At 43.5% G+C, this 25,794-nt stretch overlaps 1 protein-coding gene across 2 annotated transcripts; it reads left to right on the top strand.

Annotated features, from left to right (window-relative positions):
- Nucleotides 1-40: 40 nt before the first annotated feature.
- LOC142579382 (elongation factor 1-beta-like) lies at nt 41-25,478 on the top strand. Of its 2 annotated transcripts, XM_075689501.1 has the most exons (10): nt 41-189; nt 530-645; nt 991-1,080; nt 10,300-10,387; nt 12,064-12,176; nt 17,112-17,192; nt 17,285-17,348; nt 18,496-18,621; nt 24,943-25,058; nt 25,392-25,478. In XM_075689501.1, exons 2-10 carry the CDS (start codon nt 541-543, stop codon nt 25,428-25,430), a joined length of 822 nt encoding a protein of 273 aa, XP_075545616.1. In that variant the 5' UTR covers nt 41-189; nt 530-540; the 3' UTR covers nt 25,431-25,478. The 2 variants fall into 2 exon arrangements, with proteins under 2 accessions (XP_075545616.1, XP_075545617.1); XM_075689502.1 differs by lacking the exon at nt 991-1,080 and having other exon boundaries at nt 42-189.
- Nucleotides 25,479-25,794: the final 316 nt, after the last annotated feature.

Consider the following 25,794-nt stretch of genomic DNA (forward strand, 5'->3'; position numbering starts at 1 on the left):
CGTAACACGCAATATTTTTACACGTTTGAGACACTGTTTAGCAATCCTCTGAAGAAAGTTTGTGTGGTTTTGAAGTTGTTTCTGTGATATAAGTAGCGCCAGTGGCTCCTTCAAGCGTCTTCGGCGTGAACAAATCGTGCCCGCTCCTCTTTCGCAGCACGTTGCTCCCCTTGCGTGCGTCGGCATCCGGTATGTGTTGTATTTTCGCTTTCTGTGGCTACATTAACCGTTGAAACAGCCCGAGGTTTCATGATGCAGTGTGGGACAGTCGTCGCTTTACCGGCAAAAGTAGTTTCAGTGTTTGCTTTCGTTCTGTGGGCGTATGATGTGCAGAATACAGATATGTCTTGACCATCCTGAACAAAGATGTCGTCACTCGATACCGCCGGCGCTCGTTTTAGCATTTGTTGGCTATTTTTTCGCTTTGCCAGCCACGTGTAGGAAGTCCTGGTCGCGCTGCAGGTGTTGTTCGCGAGGATCTTCGTTGCCCAAGTTGACAAAACCGCTGTGTGTTTCTTGGGTCTTTCAGAGTTCAACGACATGGCACATCCACTCACCCTCGATTCAGTCTGGCTCGACAAGGCAAAGTATGACGATGCCGAGAAGCAGTACCTGTGCTACTTGAACAGGGATCAGCTTGCCAAGGTAACGCCTCTGGCCGCTTATCGAGACCCGAGCATTGGCCGTTTTCTTTCCGGCAGCGCACTAGCGATTAATCATCACGCTAAAAGAGGCGGGGCATGCGGTCACTTTTGCTGCCTACCGAGACTTCGCTGTTTAATCACGTTGTTTGCTGTGGCTCGAGGCGTCTGCATAATCGCTGGCTTCACTGTGTCTTCGAATGTTGCCACCGTAAACGCAGACTTGAATGTAATCCTAAAAGAGAGCAGTCGTGTGTTCGCCACCGTCAAAGAGTGCGGATACCGCTGAGCCGGAACTTATCGCTTCATCCGTTTGAGACGTGTCTTGTTCTTGTCTCTCTTCCTCCAGGCTAAGGCGTCTTCCCAAAGCTCCCAAAGTTCCTCTCTAGTCGATAAGATAGCCCAGGCTCGGCAACAAATTAAAAACTCTCTCCAGTCAGTGAGTAGCACCCTTATTGCCTCCTACCCCACTCATGCGCTTCGCCTGGACGGCGAAGTATTGACGTGTGGAGGTTGACGTGTGGAGGCCTGTTAGTCTTTTTTTCACAAGCCTGAGGCATGAGTCCCACCTCCCCATTCGTATTCTTTATATCTTTTCGCGCACGCATTTTGCCCTTCTTTTTTGTTAGCGCTTATCAGTCACTGTAAACATTGTGCTTTGCAAAAAAAAAATGCCTTGGTGGCGAACTAGTTAGACCTCTCGTTTTGCTCTTATGTCCTTGTCCCCTAACTTTAGCCGCATATGTCTTGCTGAGCATGTTATGCCACCCAAACTTCTCAAAATTCTTTTAAATTATCTGTGAGCTTTCACTTGTACAATTGAAAGCTTGAATTACAGGGATTGACTGAGCGTGAGCTGTATGTCTGTGCCCTGTATAAGTCTTGCCTGTGAATGAAGGTGTCAGTCAGTCAAGTAATTTTCCAACTTATAATATGCTTGTGGAACTAGAAACCTAGGTTGCTTTCATTTCTGTGATGTTCATCTTACTGCATGTCTGGTCATTGCATGCTGCATTTACTATGCTTTTGCTGCCACTCGAGGCTGCACTTCTGCAAATTTTATTTTGATATAGAGTGTCACAAAATTCAAGGTCGCTGCTTCCTCAGCAGAGGAGGAGGACTAGTTGCCATGCAGTGACTCAGGACTTGCCTGTATGTTGTGCTTAGCCTACTGATGTCAAGGGCTTTTTTCTTTGGCTCTCTTGCTCATGTGACTGAGGCCTGTATCCTAAACTATCAGTTTAGGAGACACTTTACACAATTTATCAAAGTGTATTGCGAAAGTTTGGCCAAGGGTAATTTTGCTCTTTTTCCTTTTGCTTCCTTGTCATGTCACGGCATTTATGGTTGTGGAGTTTTTCAAGTGGGAAAGACCATCTCGGTTTCTGCTTCAAAAGTGATTAGGAACACTTCTCAATGCATTTCAAACAGCATCATTTTGATCGGTCAGGGCCAACATGTGAGCAATCCTGGTTTGCACAAAGGCAACTGTTTAGCTCTTTGTGATGGCCATGTCATTGAAAAGCTTTTTTCACTGCACCTAAACCCAATTACATGACATGGTTTGACATTGACAAGTTTCTGGCCTGCAAATACCACTCATCACATTCAGTTTTGCTTGAACAGCTTGGCATAGCGGAAGTGATAGCCAGGTAGTTAAACGATTGTTCCCGCTTCTCACAAATATAACTGTTCGGGCAGCTGTTCAAGAATACAAGTATTTGTCAGATAGGTTTCCTTATTACTGCAAATATCCATGCACAGCATATGAAATTCATTCATGCTTATCTGTTGCAAGCCTTATATATGCGTTGCCTGCATTTTTGCCAGACACTTGAGGCTGACAAATAATCAAATAAGTAACTTTTGTCGTGGTGTTGCAAGTAAATGTAACAGTTTTGATGGGTTGGCACAGTTCATGACCATAAAGAGCAGACTCAAAATAACAGCACTGAAGCAACTAGGAAAAGCAGGTTACCTACAACTCATGTAAACCGGACAGACATGAATATATACACACACTGCTAAACATTAAAGTACTGAAGGAAATATCAAACACAAAAATGGTGTCAACCATTTTCTCATTAGTCCATAATTATTGTCCATGTGTTGTGCATGCTGTTATTCGCTATGGTGCTGTCAACGCATGTAAACAAGTAAAGTCTGGTGTCACTGCTAGGCAACTGCAAATTTCTTCTTAAAGACTGTGCTATACTTCTGAGCAATGCTCCTAATTTAGCAATGTTTCCAGCAAAGAAACAAAAATGCTTTCTTGTAACACGTAAATCTTGTAGCAAACCTCAAAGATGTTGCTATTTTTTTCATTCTCCCCCTTTTTCTTTCTCTTTCCATATTTCCTTCATTTTGTTATTTTTTTAAGCCTGTTTGTGCTGTGAGTGGCAGTGTCATGATCCCTCCACAGGTCAAAATATTTGTCTGAAAGCTGTGTCTGTTTAAGGCATCAATGTGGAACCAATGCAAAACAGATCTCGGTTTGATCCCTAAATTTCTTAAGCATGATATGGCGCCTCTTAAGCAAGAAATTGTAGTGAACAGTACTCGTAGAGCCCCGCACTGGAAGAAGAGACTGGACTAGCGCCATCAGGCAAATAGGCTAGACGATGGTATCTGCGACATCAACACATTCACCTGATAAATAAATGGCAATTCTTTTTGGCCCTTCTGTTCCTACAAGTTGGTGACATCGGACGTGATATGAAATCACCACTGTATAAGTCTACCAAGTCAAATTCTTGCTGGCAGTTGCGTGTGCTGGGAGCTGTGTGATTTAGCTATTGTGCGGGGGAATTATAGAAGTGGCTGCTTGTAGAGTTCAACAAGATCAGCGACAGTGAAACCGCTCAGTTAACTTGCTCAGTTAACTGCCTAGTGTTTATGATGTTCATATTCAAGTGTACAGTGTACAGGCTTATCCTGATAGGTACCAATATGGTTACTGTAGCAACTGAGCTGTACACAATTTGTTTAAGATTTCGAAACTGGATTTCTTGTCTTGCATATCAGTAGTGAGGACAAAGGGACATCATTAATATTTCTGAAAGTAATGAGCGCTTCTTAATTGTGTCCCACTTCTCTCACTATTTATCATTACACACAGTTATTTTTTCTTATGTGCGCAGTTTCTTGCATTAATTCCATGTGTCAAGGAAACTGCAGCATCTGCAGTGTTGAAAGATATTGTGTCGCACATAACCACATTCATTTGTTATTGCCTTGTTTCCACATTTGATGCTTACCTGTCTGTGACATTTGTGTTGTGTTTTCTTCAGGCATGCAAATGCTTTGAAGAAAATTGAGCTTTCACTTGTGTTTTCAAGGCACCTTGTCAAGTGTTGATGTGCGTCTCATCTAGTAGTGAATGCATAAAGAAGTTGCTGCAGAACGGAGTGTTAATTAATTTGGGCCTAGTTGTTAGAAGTAAGACTGAAGAGCTCCTACTGTACCATTAAGTGTCACTGGCAACCATTGGGGAAGTATGAATGTGGCAGTTCAGTTTTCTGGGTCTGTAAAATGTTTGCTTAAGTCAAATTGCAATGTGATATGGCTTGTGTTTTGTTTGATGACATTGAGCCATGCATGTACACTCCGTTTGTATTCCTTAGAAAAGTGCAGGATGATGAAAATGCTAATAGTTTTTGTTTTTACGTGGCCTTCAAAAGGTAGTTTTCTGACTTTGTAAGGTTGAACTCGCCAGATGGAATTGGGATCTGTGTTGTATTAGAAAAGAAAATAGTGTGTTCAAATGAAGTGATTGGAATACTTTCTTTTGTGAAAGTTGCATTAGTTTGGTGCTAAGTATCTGTTTGTGCTGCAAACTGTTTTATATAATCTGTGGCCTCTATCTGGAAACATCTTTAAGTCCTTGGAAGTTCATCTTTGCCACACAGCACTTGTCCAAGGCTGCAGAACACAACCCTTGCCACTTGCGAACATTGCAAATTGCACATTTCAAATTGGGGTTTAACTTGAAGTGCTTAATATCGCAAGAGCAGCATATGAACATGAAAACATGTGGGCAGTTAAGGAACTGGTATTGGACGCCTTAGTAGTCTCACTTCATGTATTCAATACCAATTCTACTTAGAACTTGCAAGCATTTAAAGTAGACCATCAGGTATATTAACACTTACTATAAAAGTTATAAATTATTTACAGCCATGTCCTTATGTAAGCTTACAGGTTCTCACTAATCACTTTCTTAATTTTTTTCCTTTTTTGCACCAATGCAACAGTTAAGTACACTCTTTAGCTTTAACATATCTTCATTCTCTACATAGCTACATGCTTTGGGCTCCAAGGGACGCAATAAAGTTGAACCGTATTATAAGATTACCCTTGTACAGTACCAAAAAAAGCCGCTCATACCGTGAGAGGAAGCTTGATAAGCCAGGAAAAACAAGACTTTTAGTGAGACCACCTTTAGAGTTCTGGCACCACCAGCTCACCATGACATCACAGATGTTAACCATGTCTGCTCAGGCATAGTTAATTATTTGTGAGTGAAGGTGGGCTACATTGTATTGTGTAAAATCCAAAGACCGAACTTGGCAAGGTTTGGGACGATTTTCTGGCTCACAAAGCCCAAATATGAACATAGATTTTTGAAGTTCAGGATGTCGCACTGATGTACTGGCACAGGATTTTGTGCGTAATTCGAAAAGCTTGGCCTTCCTTGTTTTTCTTCTACTAATAGACCTCTTACCGCAAATTAACAGAAATATACACTTGAACCTCGTTATATATAACAAGACAGGATGTAATAAAATAATGGATTTAACGAAGTAAATACAAATCCTCTTGAAATCCTCATAGAGATCCATGTATTTAGGACCTTGTTTTAACGAAGTAAAATTGCTCTGTCAATGGATACAACAAACTGGATTCATCTACGAAACCAAAAATACCAACCATTGCACACTGAGCGCAGTCGTTCGGTGCAGCAATTCAAAATTGCTGCATTGAATTCACCATCGAGCAACACTGGTCCTTCTCACTGACACGTGCATGGCTGCTATGCACAAGCAGCACTTCTTGCCTATCTTATTCCACCTCTCTCGCTGCGTCATGTAGCTGGCATAACTAGGTGCGCCTTCCAAGATCACAGTCTCGAATCTCATGCGAAGTTGCACCACACCAGATATCTGTAAGGATGCTTGGGTGCAGGATGCTTAAAACTAATGCCTGCACTTCTGTCTGTCACTGCGGCGCACAGCGCTGCACTGGCGCAGCTAGGCGTGACCTCCAAGATTGCACGAAACCGGCCCAATTCGGTCCAAACCAAGCCGGTGCCACGAAAAAGCGGCGGATCAGATAGTTTCATTTTTCAAGGACATTGGCGTTTCTGGTTTTGTTCTAAGTTCTGTCAGCTGTAAATTTGACAGGTTTGCAAGATCTTGCGAAAGTGAAGCTACCTCCAAAAGTCAGAGGTCGCCCAAGAATACTGCGCTAGCTGCGTACGTAGTCAAACTGTGTTGTGTGCCACATGGTGCTCGGACATGACAGTCTTCATTCACTTCATAACATGTTAGCAGTCAAAACTGGCGATACAGCATCGCTGTTTCGCCAGTTTCATGACAATATGAGCAAGCAAAATAGAAACCAGAAGTGAAAGACGATCACATTCGAAGATAAGGGTGTTATTGTAACGGCTGTTGTGTCAGGTGCTAAAAAGCCACCTGTTGCACATGCCGGAGAGTCTTGTCGTTTTATTCAGTTTTCATCGCATATGCGGCCACATAGCGGTTTATCAGGCTTCAGAGCCGTAGACTTATTTTCATGTTTAGAGTTATGCATACCATTCGGCATATAGTGCTGCAGTAAAGGGCAATAGTCCATGTAACGAAGTAATTTGGCTTTCCCTTCAGCTTCGCTATAACTAGGTTCGAGTGTAGTTGCGAAAAGTTCTTTATTATTGTAAAATTGCTTAGTGTTCTTTTTTAACCCCGTTAAACTGCCATGACTAATTCAGAAAAAAATTTTAGAAGTGCAAAACAAAAATTATGCGTGGGTCTATCACAAACACCAGAGACCAGCGGAACTGGGCTAAGGCCAGTAAAGTAGTGCCAAACCGCACACTTAGTCTAACTTTTGCTGGGCTTCCCCCAGCTCCGCTGGTCTCTGGTGCTTGCGATAGCAGAGCCATGCATAATTTTTCTTTTCTTTTTTTTTTCTCCCACTGCGAGATAGAGGATTACCGAAGCAAGCGCACGGGTTTTTGTCAGAGAGCAATGACGTCATACCACCTCTGTCCCCATCGCACCGCTCCTTTTCCCCGGCTAGGCTCCACCTTCCCTCGCTGCGTTTCTACACTGCGCGGTGCTATTTTATACTCTGCTTTCACTCTCACTCGGCTCTCTCTCCCCCAGCTTGGCGAAGCTGTGGATTTCAAGAGAAACCTCAGCGAGGTTCTAACAGCTCCACTGTAAAATTGACAAAAGTCATTATGTATTATTTTCTCGTCAGAATGACGAGAAACTGAACACATACACATGTGCAATAATTGCCAGAAAGTCACAACGAGTTAACTCGTCATAAAGGGTTAATGTGACTCTATCTTGTAGTAACAGTTTCAACACCACTATTAACAAAAATTGCTTTACATAAAGATAAGCTGTAATGTGGTTTCCCGAAGATGGGTCAACAATTTTATCCGTGTAAAATAGTTTTCAGGTAAAACTGATTTTTTGTACAAAATTAAAAATTATGCGAAAATAAACTGTAGTAAAATTAAGCTGATACCAAACTGTATTTTGACGTATCCTAGTATTTTATGTATACATACATAAAATATATCTATTGTGGGGATACGATCCGGGTGAGGCTAGGCCGCAAGGCAAGCTCCGGATCTAGTTAGTCATTCCATATTGCTCCCCAACCAGTAGCATGTTTAATCGCAGCTACATTGGGTTCAGGCAAATAAGACAATTGGTGGTGTTTGGCTCTAACAATTTTTGTTGCTGCGTGCAGTAAGTAACACTTGCAGCTGGAAAGTTGACTGTCACGTTGTTACACTGGTAGAGGTGCCGGGTATCCTTCATGCTTGGCACCCCTTCGCAAAGTCGACGATCGAGCTCGGAATCATCATTGCGCATTGAAACACCGGTCCGCCAGTTGAGTCTTCGCCGCTAGGCCTAGTGCCCGAGTCCAGTCCCCTGCAAGAAACCTCGAGAAATCATTTTCCTCCTACAATTATAATGGCCACCGCAGCTCCATCACAAGTAACACTGCAGAATCCTATGGTTCTGGACAGCTTTCATGGTGATGCCTTTGAAGATGTTGAAGACTGGCTAGACCAGTTTGAGCGCGCCGCTAAGTACAACCATAAGAGCAGCTCGGAGGACAAACTCCCAAGTGTCTTTCTATCTGAAGGACGATGCTTGTACGTGGTACGTCAACAGGAAGAGGAGTTTTGCCACATAAGACGATTTCCGCACACAGCTGCTGGACACTTTGTCAAGCATAGACAGGAGGGAAAAAGCACAGCGTCTCCTTAAAATCTGCATTCAGAAACCATCTCCTTGAATCTGCATTCAGTTGCTATGTTCTCAGAAGTCATGCCAGAGGAAAGAAAGTTGCGCTATCTCTTGCGGGGAGTGAAAGAGCAACTGTTTGCCGGCCTTGTGTGAAATCCACCGACAATAGCAGCGGTGTTGACAAAAGAGGCTACAGCCATTGAACAGGCCCTACAGCAACAATACCGCCAGCATGACATGAGTAACTCGGCAGCGAACACTTCCGTACTGGCTGCAAGTAACGACAGGCCTCTGTGTGAAGTTACGCAAGAGGTTGTGCAAGAAGAGCTTCTGCAGCTCGGATTTGCTATTGTGCCTAAGGAACCGGCACCTGCGTTATCTTTTGTAGCTGATGTGGTCTGGGAAGCAGTACAGCAAGCTTTTTCATCACCAGACTGTGGTAACTTGCCGCGGCGCCTTACTTATGCAGAAGCTGTTCGCCGTCCAAGCAAAGCATCTTCGACGGCATTGACACCCACAACTAGAACATCGGCTAGGCTACAGAGTTAATACCGTCACCCCCGTCAACTCTACCAGCCCCACCGATCACGCCAGCACAAACAATGCCATTTCTAGCTCAGTAAAGTTTTCACTCTCTCATCACTCGACATGTGCACGCCACTCCTTGGCTCCATGGAGAGTTGCCACCAGACTGTCAGCATCGGAAAACCGATTTGTGGCACACCATTAACCAGTGTGCTACCATTGTGGCGAAGCTGGACACTTCTATCGAGTTTGCCACAAATGGAACAACTATCATGCCACTCAATACCCAGCACCTCCACCAGTGTAACCCTGTGGGATCGATGAGGACGCGAAGCAGCACCAACAAATACACCTTATCAGTCAAATAAAAACCAACAACGTCTTCTTTGTCTCCACGCTTAACCTAGACACTCGCACTACTTCAACCTCGTCCCCACTGGCACATACCCGTGGCAATATAGTTGTGCCAATAGGTAATAAATATGCTGGCGTCATTGATAGGCAATAAGGTCACTCGTGGGCTGCAACAGATATCTGTTAGGCTGTTGGTTAGGTTCGAGGTCGGGGTGCCAAAGTGAGACTCTCGCAGTGACACTCCTTTATACTTTTTTAACTTTGCAAGAGGAATGTCCTCCTCATGCTTTGGATACCTTTCCCACAAATCAAGGGGGGGTGACGGGGTAAGGTGCGCGTCGCGAGAGCGAGGGAGAACCAGGATAGGTGTAGTGCACCTCTCCCATGTCTGTGCTAAATCATCGCATCTGCAATGTGCAAGCATGACTACGTGAGTAAACAGGAGGAAATGTGCGCATATGCGCCCCAGAATATGTGTGTATAGTGTTTATCTTGCTCATCTACATGTACTGCTGTATGCCCCCTTACGTAAGGCCTTTCAGGTGGAATAAATGAAATGAAAAAGAAAAAATCACGCAGAAACTCCTCTCATAGTTGTCTAATTATGCATAAGCATTGTGCAGCTTGCTCAGCTTGCGCAGCCCGTGTCATTGTCAATGTTATGGGACTTGATCCGACCAGTATAAACCCTTAACTCTCATTGGTCGTTCGCTTATCATGTTCGATAGTGAATATAAGGTATGTTTAGTAAAGGTAGAGTTCATTGCGGCACTCGAACTCACGACCACTGGTGTTAATTAAGGTGAAGTTAGTTAGACACCATTAAGATAGTTAATTATAATTAATGTTAATTTAGTGAAGCTGTTGCAAAACCACCATTACATTTGCTGAGGGGGGTATGCATTGCCTTATTGTTGGTTCGAATGCTTATTTTGAACTTGTTCTTTATTGAAATCTGTTCTGTGTGTTCTATTGGTGGTTTCAATTAATGTATGCACTGTTCACTTGTATGAAAGTTTGTAGCCTCTGCCTTACATAGGTATGAGCCATACATTGTCTTAGTGACAGACAAATTTCTTGTTTGGTAGGCGTATAAATGCTTATGCATTTAAATAGAAAAGTGCGATGTCCTTGGTTGTCTTACTATAATTTTTTTCCTTTCCAAGTGTGTACCTACGGTTCTTCGGCGGTTGTGCTGTTTTGTTGGTTCATTCTTGGTGTTAAAGCTGGTCTGTTGTGGGAAAGGAGGAGTCATGTGGTGCGTCGTGCTCCTCAATGTCACACAGGGTGATGCACTTGTCAAGTCTGGCAGTTCCTCTCATGATGATGCCTTCCAGAAGAAGATTCTGCAGGAGCACAACGAAATGAAAAACGGTGAGTGGTCTGCCCCATTGTACTTTCTTGTTGCATAAATCAGTGCTAATTGAACCAGTTTGTCTTGGGTAATGTATAATGAACCATGTGCGGATTTAAAATATGTTAGGTGCTAAAGAGTAACATACATTCACATATTTTGGCTAAGGAATATCCGCTAGATAACTGGAAGGAGGGGGTGCCAAGATATCATGTGCAGTCTTCTCTTCCAAACCTTTTCTTTAACAATGCTATAAAGTAATGTTATCAAATGGGCTATACAACGTTATTTCTAGTTTCAGTTTTCTCTTTTTCTTGTGTTCCTTGTATGCACTCTAAAATAAGTTTACACCTTTGGGTTGTATTTTGTCCCCACATAATAACCATCATCTGTCTTGCCCGCATTTCCTTTCTTTAACGCTGCAAGCCCGGTACTTCCTAGTTGCGAATGGCTTGCGCGTTATCAGCTTGACACAACATCCTCGACAGGAAAGTAGCGAGCACAGAGCTTTCGAAAGAGGAAACACAAGAAAGACAGATGATAATTGTTGTTTGGGGATGAGGTAAGCTCCAAAGGGTGTAAACATTTTTTAGAGTGTAGTGGCATGTTGAACATAGGAAAAATTGTGTAATTTTGTGTTCATTAACAAAAGGTATTCAGGTTTAAAAATTGAAAATGGAAAAGAGGAGGCATCCTCTCTTGCATTGTACACTCTAAAAAAAGTTTACACCTTTGGGTTGTATTTTGTCCCCACATAATAACCATCATCTGTCTTGCCCGCATTTCCTTTCTTTAACGCTGCAAGCCCGGTACTTCCTAGTTGCGAATGGCTTGCGCGTTATCAGCTTGACACAACATCCTCGACAGGAAAGTAGCGAGCACAGAGCTTTCGAAAGAGGAAACACAAGAAAGACAGATGATAATTGTTGTTTGGGGATGAGGTAAGCTCCAAAGGGTGTAAACATTTTTTAGAGTGTAGTGGCATGTTGAACATAGGAAAAATTGTGTAATTTTGTGTTCATTAACAAAAGGTATTCAGGTTTAAAAATTGAAAATGGAAAAGAAGAGGCATCCTCTCTTGCATTGTACTTTCTAAGAGAAAATAGCTCGAAACAAACACGAGTGGTGCCTTTTATGCACTTCGTGGGAGCTGCCCTTTCAAGGTGGCCTTGTTACTACCAGCACTGTTTTCTTCTTATCGGATAAAACTGTACTATTTTCACTTGTTCTTCAAGTGTGAAGTGCAAACTACACACACCGAAGTGCTGAAAACGTGTTTTGTATCTGCTACTTCATCTCTGCGTATGAAAATTACCACCTTCGGTTGCTGCGATTACTGCAGAGTATATATGTATGAAGCTAAGTAATGTACTAAATATTTGGATATTGCCATTTTCACTGGAGCTGAGGCATTGCTAAGTAGCATAATGCATACATAAATAATACCTATATGCTAATTGTGCATTAGCGCTCCTTCACGGCAGCCAGGTTATGGACATATTTTCTCTCCTTAGTTGCTCTCACTCAAAGCTAAAGTGCGCTGTGCAGACTTAGTCTGGCAAGCTGCAAATCTTGCTTCCCTGTGCCTTCCTTGCACAATAGGAAGCTTTGAATTTGGGACAAAACGTGTATTTTAAAGACTATCCTGCAAGTGTTGCAAAACACTCAAGGTTCGTGACTTTTCCTCTGTGTGTAGCACTGCAAGAACTCCTAGCTGCATTGCGCAAGATGGAGACACGCATCGTTGAACTTGAGCAGCGTTGTCCGGCTACAGGCAGTGTACCAACAGCCAAGGTAGTGGCACCTCAGGTGAGTGGATAGCTTCTAGGGTCTACAGACCAGCCAGCTGTGAGAACAGTATGGCCAAGCCTATACGCAGTGCGCAACTGACAAACACTTGTTTCCATCAGTACTGTGCTGCCTGTAACCATGTATTCATACCAAGTAGCATGATCATAGCATTAATGAGACATACTGGCAATAACTTAAACCCTGTTACTTCATAGTTTTGATAGATTTAACCTGATCTCGCCATGTTCTGAGCACAAGCGCACTTGGAAAACATCTTGTCTCTTTCCGATGTGTGATTATGTATCGGTATGTACTTTGCTGTTGCATTGCACTTAAACAACTTGTTCTAGCTGTTAGATGACAAAGAAGTGTGATGTGAAGCATTTTCTTGTACAGAATTCCGTGTGTGTAATTGTGCTGCTTTGTGCTGCATACAATCGCCGACTGATAAAACGGACACTGATAATCCGAACATGCTCGATAATTCAGACAGCTTCGCGGCGCTGCCAATGGCTCCATAGAGTTAATGTGTAAAGATGAACAATATTTCGGACAACCGTCAGCTCTACATTTGATTATCCGGACTCCGTCTGTGGCTGTAGCCTATGCCGACTGTGCCGACATTATCTCCTCTGGCAACTTCGACAAGACATCAGTTATGGCCTTAGAGACCCGAGGCATCAAGGGTGGCCTCAAATATTACACATCCGACGGTAATCCCCGAGGCCTTGCCTTAGTTGCAGCATTACGCCCAAGAGATTTAAAGGGACACTACAGCCAAATATTAAGTGAAGCTAAAATGATAAATAACTGCTTGAGAATCTCTAAGGCGTCACTATTGTCGCGAACAGAGCCTTAATAATAGAGAAATTGAGGTAAATGCAGAACATGATCAGGGACTCCTCCAGAACATTCATGTACTTGCCCGATGACAAAAGCACTCCTGAGTTAAATTCTCTCACTGGTACTCAACCACTCATTGCAACAACCATCCTTGTATAATATCTTAAGATAAAATGAAACGCTGCTTCTTCAATTCTATTTCATGTTTAGAAAAAGAACTCATTGAAATTTCCCTTGGCAATGACGCGGGCAGTCGAAAGATGTCGTTTTCGCTCGACTCCGCGCCGTCCACGCTTTCGCGTTTCAGTAGTTTCGTTATTGCATGGTGCTGCTCGAGTTTTGCTGGCTCGCGAAACTCGTACAAACTGCAAATAGCAGAGAATTCAACTTCCATGTGATGTTGCGGGATGCCCGGACGGTTTACGCCACTTGACTGAAAAGCAGCTGCAGCGGCAAATCCACCACTCTGTCTTGGCTCAGTGCCGCCATCTGTCGCGTGCCATTTTACTCACTGACGGCAGCAAAGGGTGGTGATAGCATATGCAGTGTCATCACTTCCCCGGTTGGGTGGCGGGAGTACTTAACTTTGAAAAAGGTATTCGGACCCTTCAGATGCAATTTTCTCCTAAACTTTCTTTTCTTGGCACAAAATAAGTGCTGCGAGGTTTTTGGAATGGTATTTAACCCTTTGAGGGTCGATTTATTTCACCATATGCGACCACTCAGGGTCGATTTTTCTTGTTGCAAATTCCAATTCTTCTTAGGGACTTATTTCGAAAAACATTTACCATAATTTTTCTAGGGTGACCGCAAAGTGCGAAAAAGATCTTTTGTGTTGGTATATATGCACTCTTCATTCATGAATAACAGCAATAAAAAAGGAAATAAACTTATCAGAATTAAAAATTTGATGCATCTTTTTGCACATAGTTCAAGGCTTTGAAAATCCGCACACGAGAATATTTCGCAAGTCTCAAATGTTCCTGCTCTTACACAATACGTACGTCTATAGCGTAATCGAACTGTGTAGGTGTGCGCACTCAAGAAAGCTGTTTGGTTGTGTGCGCATAAAAAAAAGCCACACGTGTGACAAACTTCCGCTAATCTTCATCTTGTCGCCAACCAGATAGGGCAATTAGTTCTCGCGGGTTTTAAAAAGAAAAAGAAACGGAAATGCATGCACGGCGACATCTTTCCTATGTGCACTCCTGTGAGCACTAAACGAATGGGAAACAAGCAGTCGCCCTTTGAGCGATTAGTAATGAGATGGCCATCACTTTTGCAAGCACAAAAAGCCGAAACCGCCCGCGAAACAAAATCCAAACGGCAGCCCGCATGCGCGCGAGCGGTAGTATATAGATGCGCGGGAGCAAACTAGCGCTAAAACAAACCATGTGAAGAAAACCGAGAGAGGGAGGCGTGCAAAAAAAATTCCCTGTATCCCTACTTAGTGGCAGCACATGACAGACAGGAAAAAGTTAGGAAATTGGCGCGCTTTTTAAATATACAAACTGCGCTGTAAATATGCTGCATCGACCATTTTCGGACTTGTTCGCAGCGCTGTATATTTACGTCATTCACTGTCAAAAGGTTAAACAGACCACGTCGACTTACTGTTTACCTTTAGTGTCCTTTTAACTGCGAGTGCCAATCTTGGAGGTTTTGCCTGAATTATAGGTTGCATCAACATCACGATCATCATATGCTATTCCAGCGTATTCCGGCAACCCCGCGCATTGCCTGCTCTCGCCATTCTGTTTGTTGAGTTTGCCTTTCGGACGGTGCCCTACCATTCTGTGGTTGTTTGTTCAGTTTGCATTTCAGACAGCGCTCTGCTGGCTCCCACAAAGTCTTTCTCGTGAACTTATTGACGGGCCGCATCAAATGGCACCGGCGGTGCCTTTGCACTCCAACTCGGAATTAGTCTCGAGTCGCAGTTCGAATGACTCCACAACTGAAGAGCCTGAACCTGCCGCCTACCACAATGTGCTCAAATGCAGATCTCATTGATGACCTGCTAGGCAGCAGCGTGCTGATTTCTGCCGCCGTTACATTTGAAGACTTTGCAGGCGTTGACAGTGTGGCAGTGTGTGCCAAACTGAGCAATAACGAAATAATTGAGGAAGTTCTCCCACCATCAAACAGTGACTCTAACTCGGATGATGATGTGCCGTGTGCTCCGGAGCCTTCACATGCAGACTTTAGCCTTTGCAGTCCTTGCATTGGCGTACAGCGACGGCAAAAAATTGGCCGAAATACAGGCGTTCTTGTTTGCACCTAAGCAGAAGTGCGTGCAGCAATGAATTGTCCACGTATTCCTTGCACAAGGGCCTTAAAACATAAATGAAATGATCTTTTTTAGATGCACTAGTCTTTTTCGGACATTCAATAGTTCTGACTTATTTACGTTCCCCGTGGAGTCTGAATTATCGGTCATCAACTGTACAGTGCATTATAACATTGCAAAACTATCTTCTGCTTTTATGCTTTTTTTTTTGTGCTAGAATTTGTTTAAACACCAGCACCTTCTTTGCCCCACACATTTGTGACGCTCCGCGATTTCTGCACTGTGGGGCTTGCCTGAGGTAATTAATGTGTGGCCCTGAATACTTCCCCATAAGTGACTGCTTGCTACAATACCAGCTACTAAGTGCAAGTTATCAATGTTTTAAATTAAAGAGAGCCAAATTGATTAGATATTACTGTAGCTTATATTTAATAATGGTCAACTAGCTTCAGCTAGACGCTGCTGGTCGTTCACCGTTACGTCATTTTGTAATCTACGAAACCTCTACGAATAGCTCACTGTTAGTAAGAGTAAAGTTATATCTAGCAGCATAGTAGCTAGTCTAATTTTATAACACAGAGAGCTTATGGACACCTTTGCTCTTATATCCTTAAGCATATGCAATGCAAGCTTAATCTCACTCCCAAGTCTGTGCCTACCGTATTTACTCGCATGATGATCGCACTCGCGTAATGATCGCACCCCTGAATTTTGTCGTCAAAATTCCATTTTTTTTTTCTTTTCCATGTAATAATCGCACCCCGAGCTTGTCGCAACGATATTTCGTGTGCCAAGTCTAGCTAACGATGATCGCACTTACCATCTGTCGAATGCTGTCAAATACTATGCGAACAACTCTTGAAGACGTACCAAGCTGTCTGCACGCACCAAACATTCTTAAGCAGATGCCCTATTTCATTCCTTTCATCACTTTCTGCACTCCCATGAAAAAGAAAAGCTACAACCAAACTTGCTTTGGCTTTATTACTTGTAGGCTTCATAATGGTTTTGGCCAACAACAAAAAAGGCGCCTTTCGATTCTTCTCGTCTGCACTCGTGAGCACTGAACAAATCGGGAGCGGCAACTATAGTGGCCACGTTTGCACTAATACATTAGAAGTGTACCCTATTCATACGCAGACGCTTGTAACACAGCTAAGATATTTGCCCACCCTTAGTGGAAACGTGCTGTATTAGGATAGCAGTGAAGACAAATGCTGCAGTTTCCACAGCATGCCCGCCATGTGTTTCTGTCACTGGCAGCTACGTGCGCCCATCTCTGTTTTTGTCCCCTCAAAGTGGACATGGCTGCGGTATTGTCGCAAACTTGCCGATATTAACGGTATTATTCATTACTGATACGGAAGAAACTGTTTCAATGCGTGTAATGTACTCATGGGAAGAACAAAAATCGCGTTCGGCTCGTTCGGCTTGCTCCGCCGGCCGCCATATTTGTTTTGTGTCCCGCACTGTTGCAGCGGCAGCCGCCTGCTTGTTGACCTGTTGTCATCCCGTAACAAACGCGGGATGAAAAAAATATTATTTTCGCTGGAAATTTAATCCGCGTAATGATCGCGCCCCTGACTTTGCATCAATTTTTTTTACACGAAAGTGCAATCATTATGCAAGTAAATACGGTATACGCTGCATATATTGCACATGCACGCATCCTCACCTCTTCAGCCTTTGTGAACATTTGGCAGGGGTAACAGCAGAAACTCCTTTGTTCACTTGTCAAGGCAGTGCTGCTGGCATTGAGGCAGTGTTGCAAGATAGCAATAGATGACTTCAGATAGTGATCAGACTGTGTGTTCTTTCTTCAGGCCAAGGTTACAAACCATGTCCCTGCCAAAAAGGAGGTGGCAGATGATGATGATGACATTGACCTTTTTGGTTCAGAAGATGTAAGTTGGCTGTTTCTTCAACCAACATGAAGAACAATATTGCATGTACATTCCTCAATGCCTTCTAATTACTTGTGTGGTGTCTGTCTTAGGATGAGGAAGCAGACAAGGCAAAAGAAGAACGTGTGAAGGCTTACCAGGAAAAGAAGTCCAAAAGTGAGCATCTTTTATTTCCCCAGGTCTGAAACTGCGTGAAATTTCCCCGCAGGCTAGCTGAGCCAATGGTATACACTCCAGATTTTTTGGACGCCTTCGTGGCACCGCCACACACCCCATGGTCAATGTAGAAGAACGTCTGAAATTTCTAACGCAAAATCCCTTCGCCGTCTGGTTTTCTGGACTTTTTTCCATGACCCCAGATTCAAAATGGCGTTATTGAAGCTGCCCCCACCGCCATTTTGATTATCTTGCCGCCTTAAATGGGCGCTTTCGCACGCAGATCCACTGGCAGCCGTAGGCACCACCGCAGCAGCGCTAGGCCTGCCTGCTTTGACGTTCGCTATGAAGATTCTTGCTGTTCGATGCCGTGTTTTTCATGGAAAGAATTCGCCGCTGTCAGCAATGGTGCTGACTCCGCCTTTGAAATACTTGCCAATGACTTCGAAGCTTCATAAAAAGCGCAATGCAGTGCATAGTGCTGGTTTCCAAAAGTTAGCTTCGCCTTAATACAGCAGCCTTATGCAGTGAAGCATACCAAGAGTAGGAAAGGGCAATTGACATAGGACACAGCATGTATTCCTTATTTATACACGTGTGTGCCCGCCGTATAGTGTCACAGTATGAGCACTGATGTGCCTAATAAGTCTACTGGCAATCTTCCGAGCTATTTCAGACATGCCTGTGGCAATTTGAGCCCTTGGAGGCAGTAAAAAGCATGCATTCATTTTTTGGGACTGCCCGATTTTTTTTTACGTTTTCGTGACCCTCAGAAAGTCCAAAAAATCTTATGTTGACTGTATTCAAGAATGATCAAGAAGTTTTTCATGAAGCTGCAGGATGCCTTGGTGTGGTTGATAAGACACTTCCTTGCAAATCTTCTGCAGGAGGAAGAGAAAAGCCATAGTTCTCAGCAGGGGTGCCTGAAAAACTATAAGGGTCAAACCTATGCACAACTTTCAAATACATTTACATACATGACAAAAGAATGCAGGACAGCAGTATCATTTCAGTTTGCAGATTTGCTGTTGACTGTGCTATGGTTCATGCTGCTGTGGGTTCTAGAGTGCTGTAATACAATGGCACTAAGAGTGTAATGTGCTGTTGAAAGAAACAGATTGATGATGGTGTTGTCTTGTACACGCAGAGCCTCAGGTGGTTGCTAAGTCTAACATTGTGCTAGACGTGAAGCCCTGGGATGATGAGACGGATATGAAGGCCATGGAGGAGAACGTCCGACGCATCGAGATGGATGGACTGCTCTGGGGAGCTTGTGAGTGCATGACCCTTTGTCTTGTCTCTTCCGCATTATGCCATGAGTTTACACTGTATCCAAGGGCAGTTTACTGTACCAGACACAGAGAAGTCCTAGTTGTCATTGTTTTTAACCCTTTGTGGATACTATAAAAAATGTTCTTGCAGAGTTTCGATGTTAAATGTGGTGTTTCTGGCTGTCTTCAGCCAGCATTGAATGACAGGCAGCACACATCATTTGTTAGATTAGAATAGGAACAGAGGACGAGGAAAAAGTAAGGGAGGGGAAAAAAAGCAATTCTGAAATGAAAGTGCTGCAGTACAGCATGGTGCCACTGTTAGCGCTCATTCACACCAGTGATTGGCAGAGGTCGTGCATTCAGCAACTAAAAAGCTATTCACAGCAACCAATTTTCAAACCGGAAAGCGCGACTTGCCCATTACTACGCCAAAACATCTCACGATTCATGTTGTTCGTGTCTGCTCGTACCACTATCACCACATCAAATAAACATCACCGCATACAAACATTCTGTTCCTGCGCATCTGATGGGTTCAGAAGCATTCACAGGACTGAGAACTCGAGCAGCAAGCGGCTGGCCCAATACGGTCACTGTTCGACCAGAATGACCATTTGTGACTAGTTCTGACAGACTTAGTCACACCTCTGCGAGTCACTAGTGTGAATGAGCCCTTAGTGCATACGTCTCAGGCTGTCTGCCAACTGGGAATTCTCAGAGATTTTTAATGGTCTGGAAATTCTCAGGGAAAACTCGGGGAATTTGTGCTTCTATCAGGAAAGATTAGCTGTAATTTTATTGAATGGGAACGAAAGTCGCGCTAATGCTGGCTCAAGTAACAGAGAGGAATCGTAACGAATCGTCTTTGACGCCATGTTGTCAGCTGGAGGGGTTCCCAGTGTACAGTCAACGACAGATTTTCTAGACACGATTTTTGGGACATGCCCGATAATTCAGACGGCTTCGCGGCACCACCACATACCCCATAGAGTCAACACATAAGAACGCCAGAAATTTCGGATGCAAGAACCCTTTGCTGTCTGATTTTCCGGGCTTTTTGCTGTGACCGCAGGTCCGAAACGGCATTCATCAAAGACCACTGCTGCCATTTTGATTATCTCGCCATCCGCTGGCAGCCACCACGGCAACGTTAGGTCTAGCTGCTTCGAAGTTCGCTGTTAAGCTTCTTGCCATTCGGTTCCATGTTTTTCGCTGAAAGAATTCGCCGCTATCAGCAATGGCACCAACATCGCCTTTGTAGTATTCGCGATAGGCTTCGAAGCTCGGAAAGCACGGAGTGTTGCATAATACAGGTTCCCGAAAGTCAGTTTCGCCTCCATACAGCGATGTCACGCGGTAAAGAATGCGCAAAGTATTGCAGTGAAGCTTAATAAGCGTGGGAAGGGGCAATTGTCACGGGACAAGTATGTACATGTATTCCTTAATTGTGCATGCGTGCACCTGCTGTCTTCTATCACAGTGCAAGCACCGATATGCCTAACAAGTGTGCTGGCAGGTCTTCGGAGCTTTTTCGGACATGCCTGTGGCAGTTTGAGCCCTTAAAGGGAAGCTGAAGAGTCTGTCGAATTCAATAAGACGCTCATATACGGATGCGGGAACCTTATAAACCATGTAGGTAAAATTTGGGTTTTTTTTTTTTTTCAATTAGGAGCGACGTAATCGTCGGTTGAAATTGCGCTGTAGCTCCGCCCCCCTTTGAGTGAGCGAGCGGAGCGGAGACCGGAAACCGCGGTGTTGTGACGTCAACTCTGCTTCGTTCCTTCGCAGCGTCCGCGACCGTGCCTGACCGCGCTTGTTTCTGCGTGCGTGCCATCGTAATCTGCTTCGATCGACCCTGCATTCCTTTGTTGGTGCGTCTGCGTGTATGTAGAGTGGTAGTCAACGTGAGTGGTAGTCAACAGATGAAGGTCACTACACGTACTGCATGAACCGGGAAGCTTTTCAAGCGTTTAAACCGTCTTTGTAGATTGCCGACAGCTTTGGACAGCGCACAAATGCCGACGATCGCATCCCCGCTTACGTTCCACGAGGAGGCATGCAGGAACACAACACTACAGTTGTTTGACCGGAAACGAGCTCACTAGATCGGCGAAAGATCGGCGAGATCACTAGATCGCTTTGCAAAAAACATACTCACCAAAGAGCATTTCCAACACGAGGAGATCCCAAGACTTTGCTTTCATTCGCGTCGAAAGCACTGCTCGCACCAGCATAGTTTGCTTCTTCAAGAGGCCGGCTCTTCGCAATCGGCTCGTACATGTAGGGAGTAACGCTGAACTCCTCAGAAAAACGCAGTCTCTCTCAATTTTCCATTACCGTCTCAGAAAAACAGCACCAAACTACCTGGCACCGCGCTTCATGTGTAGCGGCAGCGGTCGGCAGCGGCAGAGTTGACGTCACGAGGCGCACCGACCAATCACAGGCGGAAACGAGACGCGCGAGCTGGGCGTGTCCGCTGCTGCACATTTCGTCGAAATAAAATATATTTGCGCTTTCTTTCGCTCAATTTCGATACGATATTCGAATTCGGAGGGTTGAAAACCATTATGTACAGATGTTCACTCATTTTTTCTGGAAAACCTTTCAGCTTCCCTTTAAGGGACATGCATTCATTTTTTTTTTTTTTTCTGATGTTTTCACGGCCCCAAGGGAGTCCGAAAAAATCAGACATTGACTCTACAACTGACCAACAGGATGCTCTTAAGCTTCGGTACAAGAAGTTTTGCACGTTACTGACATATCTACTTAAACAAGCGAAGAAAACTTCTATGAAGAAAACTTACTATGAAAATGTAGTAAATCAAACTGGCAAAAATTCCCGGAAACAATAGCAGATACTTAATGCATTTCTGAATAAGAATCCTACTAGGAATAGAATAATGAAAATTCAAGAAAAAGACTGCACACTTACAAACCCTGAAGATATTGCATGCGCATTCAGCAACTTTTTTGGTACTGTGCCTGATATTTCTGGGGGTAATGACACTCGCATGCCACGCTTGACACAACAATCATTTTATCTCTTCCCAACTACACCCAGTGAAGTTCGCGCAACAATTATGAATCTTAAAAATTGCAGTCCTGGTTTAGATTCCATATGCTCGTATCATATCAAAGAAATTGTTGACAGCATATGTGAAGCTTCCAGTCACGTCGTCAATTTAATCTTTAAAACTGCCGTTTTTCCTAGTGACTTGAAAAGGTCAAAAATAATTCCTGTGCACAAAAAAGGAGATGTCACCTTACTAGCAAACTACAGGCCCATATCCATCTTGCCGTGTTTCAGTAAAGTAATCGAAAAACTAATAGCACAGCGCCTATCTAACTACTTGGACAAGTTCCAGTTATTAACACAGAGACAGGTTGGTTTTCGTGCTGCATATTCTACTAACCTAGCTTTAATCACGCTCACTGACAAGATCAAAGCGGAAATTGATGGGGGCAGATTCGTAGGATCTGTATTAATCTATTACTCGAAAGCATTCAATTCCATTAATCACAACATTCTCTTTACTAAACTCAGCGCATATGGCATAACAGGTCCATCTTTGGAGCTACTACGAAGCTATTTATACGACAGACAGCAACAGGTTTGCATTTCAGGAATGCTGTCAGACACAAAAATAATTAACACTGGCGTTCCACAGGGGTCCATACTCAGTCCCCTCTTATTTCTAATCTTCATTAATGATTTCCCAAACTGCCTAACTTCTACAGAATGTCTTTTGTACGCGGACGACACCACTATTTATGCCTCCCATAATGACATCTTTATGCTAACTGAGCGTTTAAATGATGAACTAAATAATGTCAGTAGTTGGTGCAAAAAGAAATAAATTGCTAATTAACCCTCAGAAAACAAAGTTTGTGGTTTTTAGTTCACACAGTAAACCTCGACATAACCTTCCACCACTGTACATAGCTTCTCACCCAATATTACCATCTAATGAGTGCTCATTTTTAGGTGTTCAATTAGACTCCTTTCTAAAGTTTAATTTGCATGTCAGCTTCATAAAAAAGAAGGCTGTCTATGGTATCAGGGTGCTTTTAAAGGCCAGACAGTACTTTCAAAAGCACACTCTCCTGACATTGTATTATGCCTTCATTTATAGCCATTTAAATTACTGTATCAGTTCTTGGGGTCTTGCATATCGCTGTCATGTAGCTCCCTTGCAGCACATCCAAAATAACGCTGTCCGTATCATCGCTTCAGCTCCTTATAACGCTTATGTTACCCCCATCTTCACTGAGTTAAGTATCCTCACAATAAATAAAATTATCTGGTACAACCACAGCATCGTTATTTACCACCTTCTTAAAAACCCACAATTACATCATATCATTGACAGGAATAGTCTTGCTAATCCTAACACTACCAGGTTCTCTTTACAAAATACCCTTTTACTTCCAAAATCACGCAGCAACTATTGCAAACTAACTGTTGGTTTTGCTAGTGTGAAAATGTGGAATAATTTACCTGCTCACGTGAAATCCTCACCTATATTATAGTCATACCAACGTTCACTGAGAGCTTATATTAATACCCTGTAAACTGCATCTATTCTTTGAAGTATTTTTGTGTTGCTTATTATGTAATTTCTTTTATGTTGTGATGTGTTGCCATAGGTTTTATTACTTTAACACTGGTAGAAATTGTGTAATCCATTCTTTGTTTATAACCGCCACTGACGCCTTTTTATTTATATATTTGTAATGCAAGGTTTGTGTGCTCAAAGGTTTTAACGGTTCTCTTAGGTGGAGCCTCTGAGAACCCAATTGAAGACAAAGCCGTTGGTTTGAAAAACACACACACAAAGACTTTTAATCAAACTAGAAGCGTAAAATAAATGATAGAAAAAAATAGAAAGAATAAAAATAAACACTCAAATAGACATCACGGCAGTAAGACACACATTTGGGGCTAGTATGAAGCTGATTAGTACGCGAGTCCGGGCTTGCCACGACGGCAGGGACACATAACAGTCTCGACGCGGCGACGCGGTGACAAGCTGACGAAAGGGGTTGCGCCGGTCTCACCAAAAGTCGTAGTGTAAGTTGGTTGAACGGGCGACCGGAGCGCAGCAGCTCTGGCTTGGAGAGGTAAAGCAGGCGGCTTGGCGGCACGAGCCGGGCAGCTGGGTGTAGAGCTCGGGCCCGTAGCCCGACTGGTCTCGTCCTGCCCACGGGCACAGAAGCTCACCGGCCTTGAGTAGCTGGCGGCACGCTCGGGTAGACGGGCGACGCGCAGGAACGGGTTGGCAGGAGGCCCCGGTTGGGTGAAGTCCTGGTGGCTCGGGTTCTGAACCCGACGGCCCGTCTTCAACTCCCAGTCTGGTGGTTGACCTCCTCCTGGCGTCGCTTCCTGGAATTCTCCCGGCAGACTCCCCCTGCGTCTCCTCTTGTCTCCCCTGGCCAGTGCCACGTCGCGCACCACACATCACAATATTATTATGTGACTAAGAACAAGAGGTCCCGCTGCAGTTTCTAACTGTGGGACCTCTTTCTGTATAACTTCTACTGCATATATGTGCCACTAATGAATGAAGCAATAAACTTGAAGGAATAATAAACTTGAAAATGGTCTGCTGGGTGAACGCGCAGCGAAAGGACGACGAGAACAGAAAGGACCCATGCATTGAGGAATGAATGGGAAAGGAAGTGTGCTGCCGCTTCTTTAAAGGAGTTTGAGCTTTAACAAGGTGTTGGCTGACGCTGAGATACAAGTGTCCCTCATCCATACCAAAATAAACTCTTTAAAGCAGTGAAACGCAACACTGAGGCATTGTGCACGGGCTGAGAGTATGTCAGCACAGTTGAGGTTGACTTTCCAGCTACCGAGAGAGAATATCACTTATGACAAAGTTCGGGCCTAATACCAATGAGCTTGCTATCAGTTGATAGAAATAGCACATATTCGAAAATATTTATTTCTGTGTGCATCTCTTTTTATTCGTATTTGAAAATGTTCGACTTGATTTGCAATGGGCTTTACCATGTTTTTTTTAGATATATTATTCGATCTCCTTTTCTTTTTAATAAAATGCACTACTCCTTACTATTCAAACTGGATTAAGTCCTTCTTTTATTTTTTTAGCACACTTACTAGAAAGTGACAGCATCGGGCAACACGGTGTCAGCCTGTCTTGACATAAAAGAAAGCTCTTTGTCACTCAGGGAAAACCTGGAAAGCTCAGGGAATTTGGAAATATCAACTTGGTAGACATCCTGCTTCTACTTTTGCCTGCCTTAGCATCTCTATTTTATTTGCTCATACCCTTGCATCTGTTGTTTCATTGCAGCCAAGCTTGTGCCCCTGGCTTATGGAATCAAGAAGCTACAAATTGTGTGCGTTGTAGAGGATGACAAGGTCAGCATTGATGAGCTCCAGGAGAAGATTGAAGGCATCGAAGACTTGGTGAGCATTTCCTTTTGTTGCCCTGAAATGGGAGCAAAATTTCATGGCTAGAACGTCAGATTATTAGAGTTTCTAGTGTGTGCTACAGAAGCGCTCCAAAAGGAATGAATTGCATGAAAAGTTGGTGCTTTCATAAGTGCTCTTCTGACTATGCGGCCGTCGTTGGGTACAGATTGCGAGGTGACATGAAAAATACAGGAGGGTGAAAATGCAACATTCAATGACAGCACCATGTAGCAGTTTTTTAAAAGAAACAAGCTTGCAGTGCAAACCGTGTTGACTCATTATTGGCTTTTTCAGCTGTTTGCAGTCTCATATCATTGTTTGTTACAGGTACAAAGTGTGGACATTGCTGCATTCAACAAGATCTAAGCCCGACACCGGAATGACTTAATAAATTGTGTCCCTTTTTGCACAACACCACATGCTGTCTTGTTCTTATTAAAGAACACATGTTGTTTGAAGGGGAGACACTCCTCGAAACAACTTTTTTTTTTATTACTTGTTCTATAGTCTCAAAATTCAGCACATTGTGGAGTTTTCTGTGCAGATTTGAAATATGTAATTACTTTTTGTGCAGCTTTATAGTTTTTGAGTTATGTGGCGCACAATGGCAAGATAGTCATCCTTGTGGGCACTTTTATTATGTATTAAATTTTCACAAAGTGCCAATATCTAGCCAAACAGTATGTACAATTACTGAAAGAACTCATAAGAATTGACCTTTTGTAATCTT

This window comes from Dermacentor variabilis, chromosome 4 (assembly GCF_050947875.1).
Source record: "Dermacentor variabilis isolate Ectoservices chromosome 4, ASM5094787v1, whole genome shotgun sequence".
NCBI classification, from domain to species: Eukaryota; Metazoa; Arthropoda; class Arachnida; order Ixodida; family Ixodidae; genus Dermacentor; species Dermacentor variabilis.

Coding starts and splice junctions, on each gene's coding strand:
- LOC142579382 (XM_075689501.1), top strand. CDS start 541: ATGGCACATCCACTCACCCTCGATTCAGTCTGGCTCGACAAGGCAAAG. Junction 10,388..12,063: donor GCACAACGAAATGAAAAACG/GTGAGTGGTCTG, acceptor CTCTGTGTGTAG/CACTGCAAGAACTCCTAGCT. Junction 25,059..25,391: donor TTGAAGGCATCGAAGACTTG/GTGAGCATTTCC, acceptor TGTTTGTTACAG/GTACAAAGTGTGGACATTGC.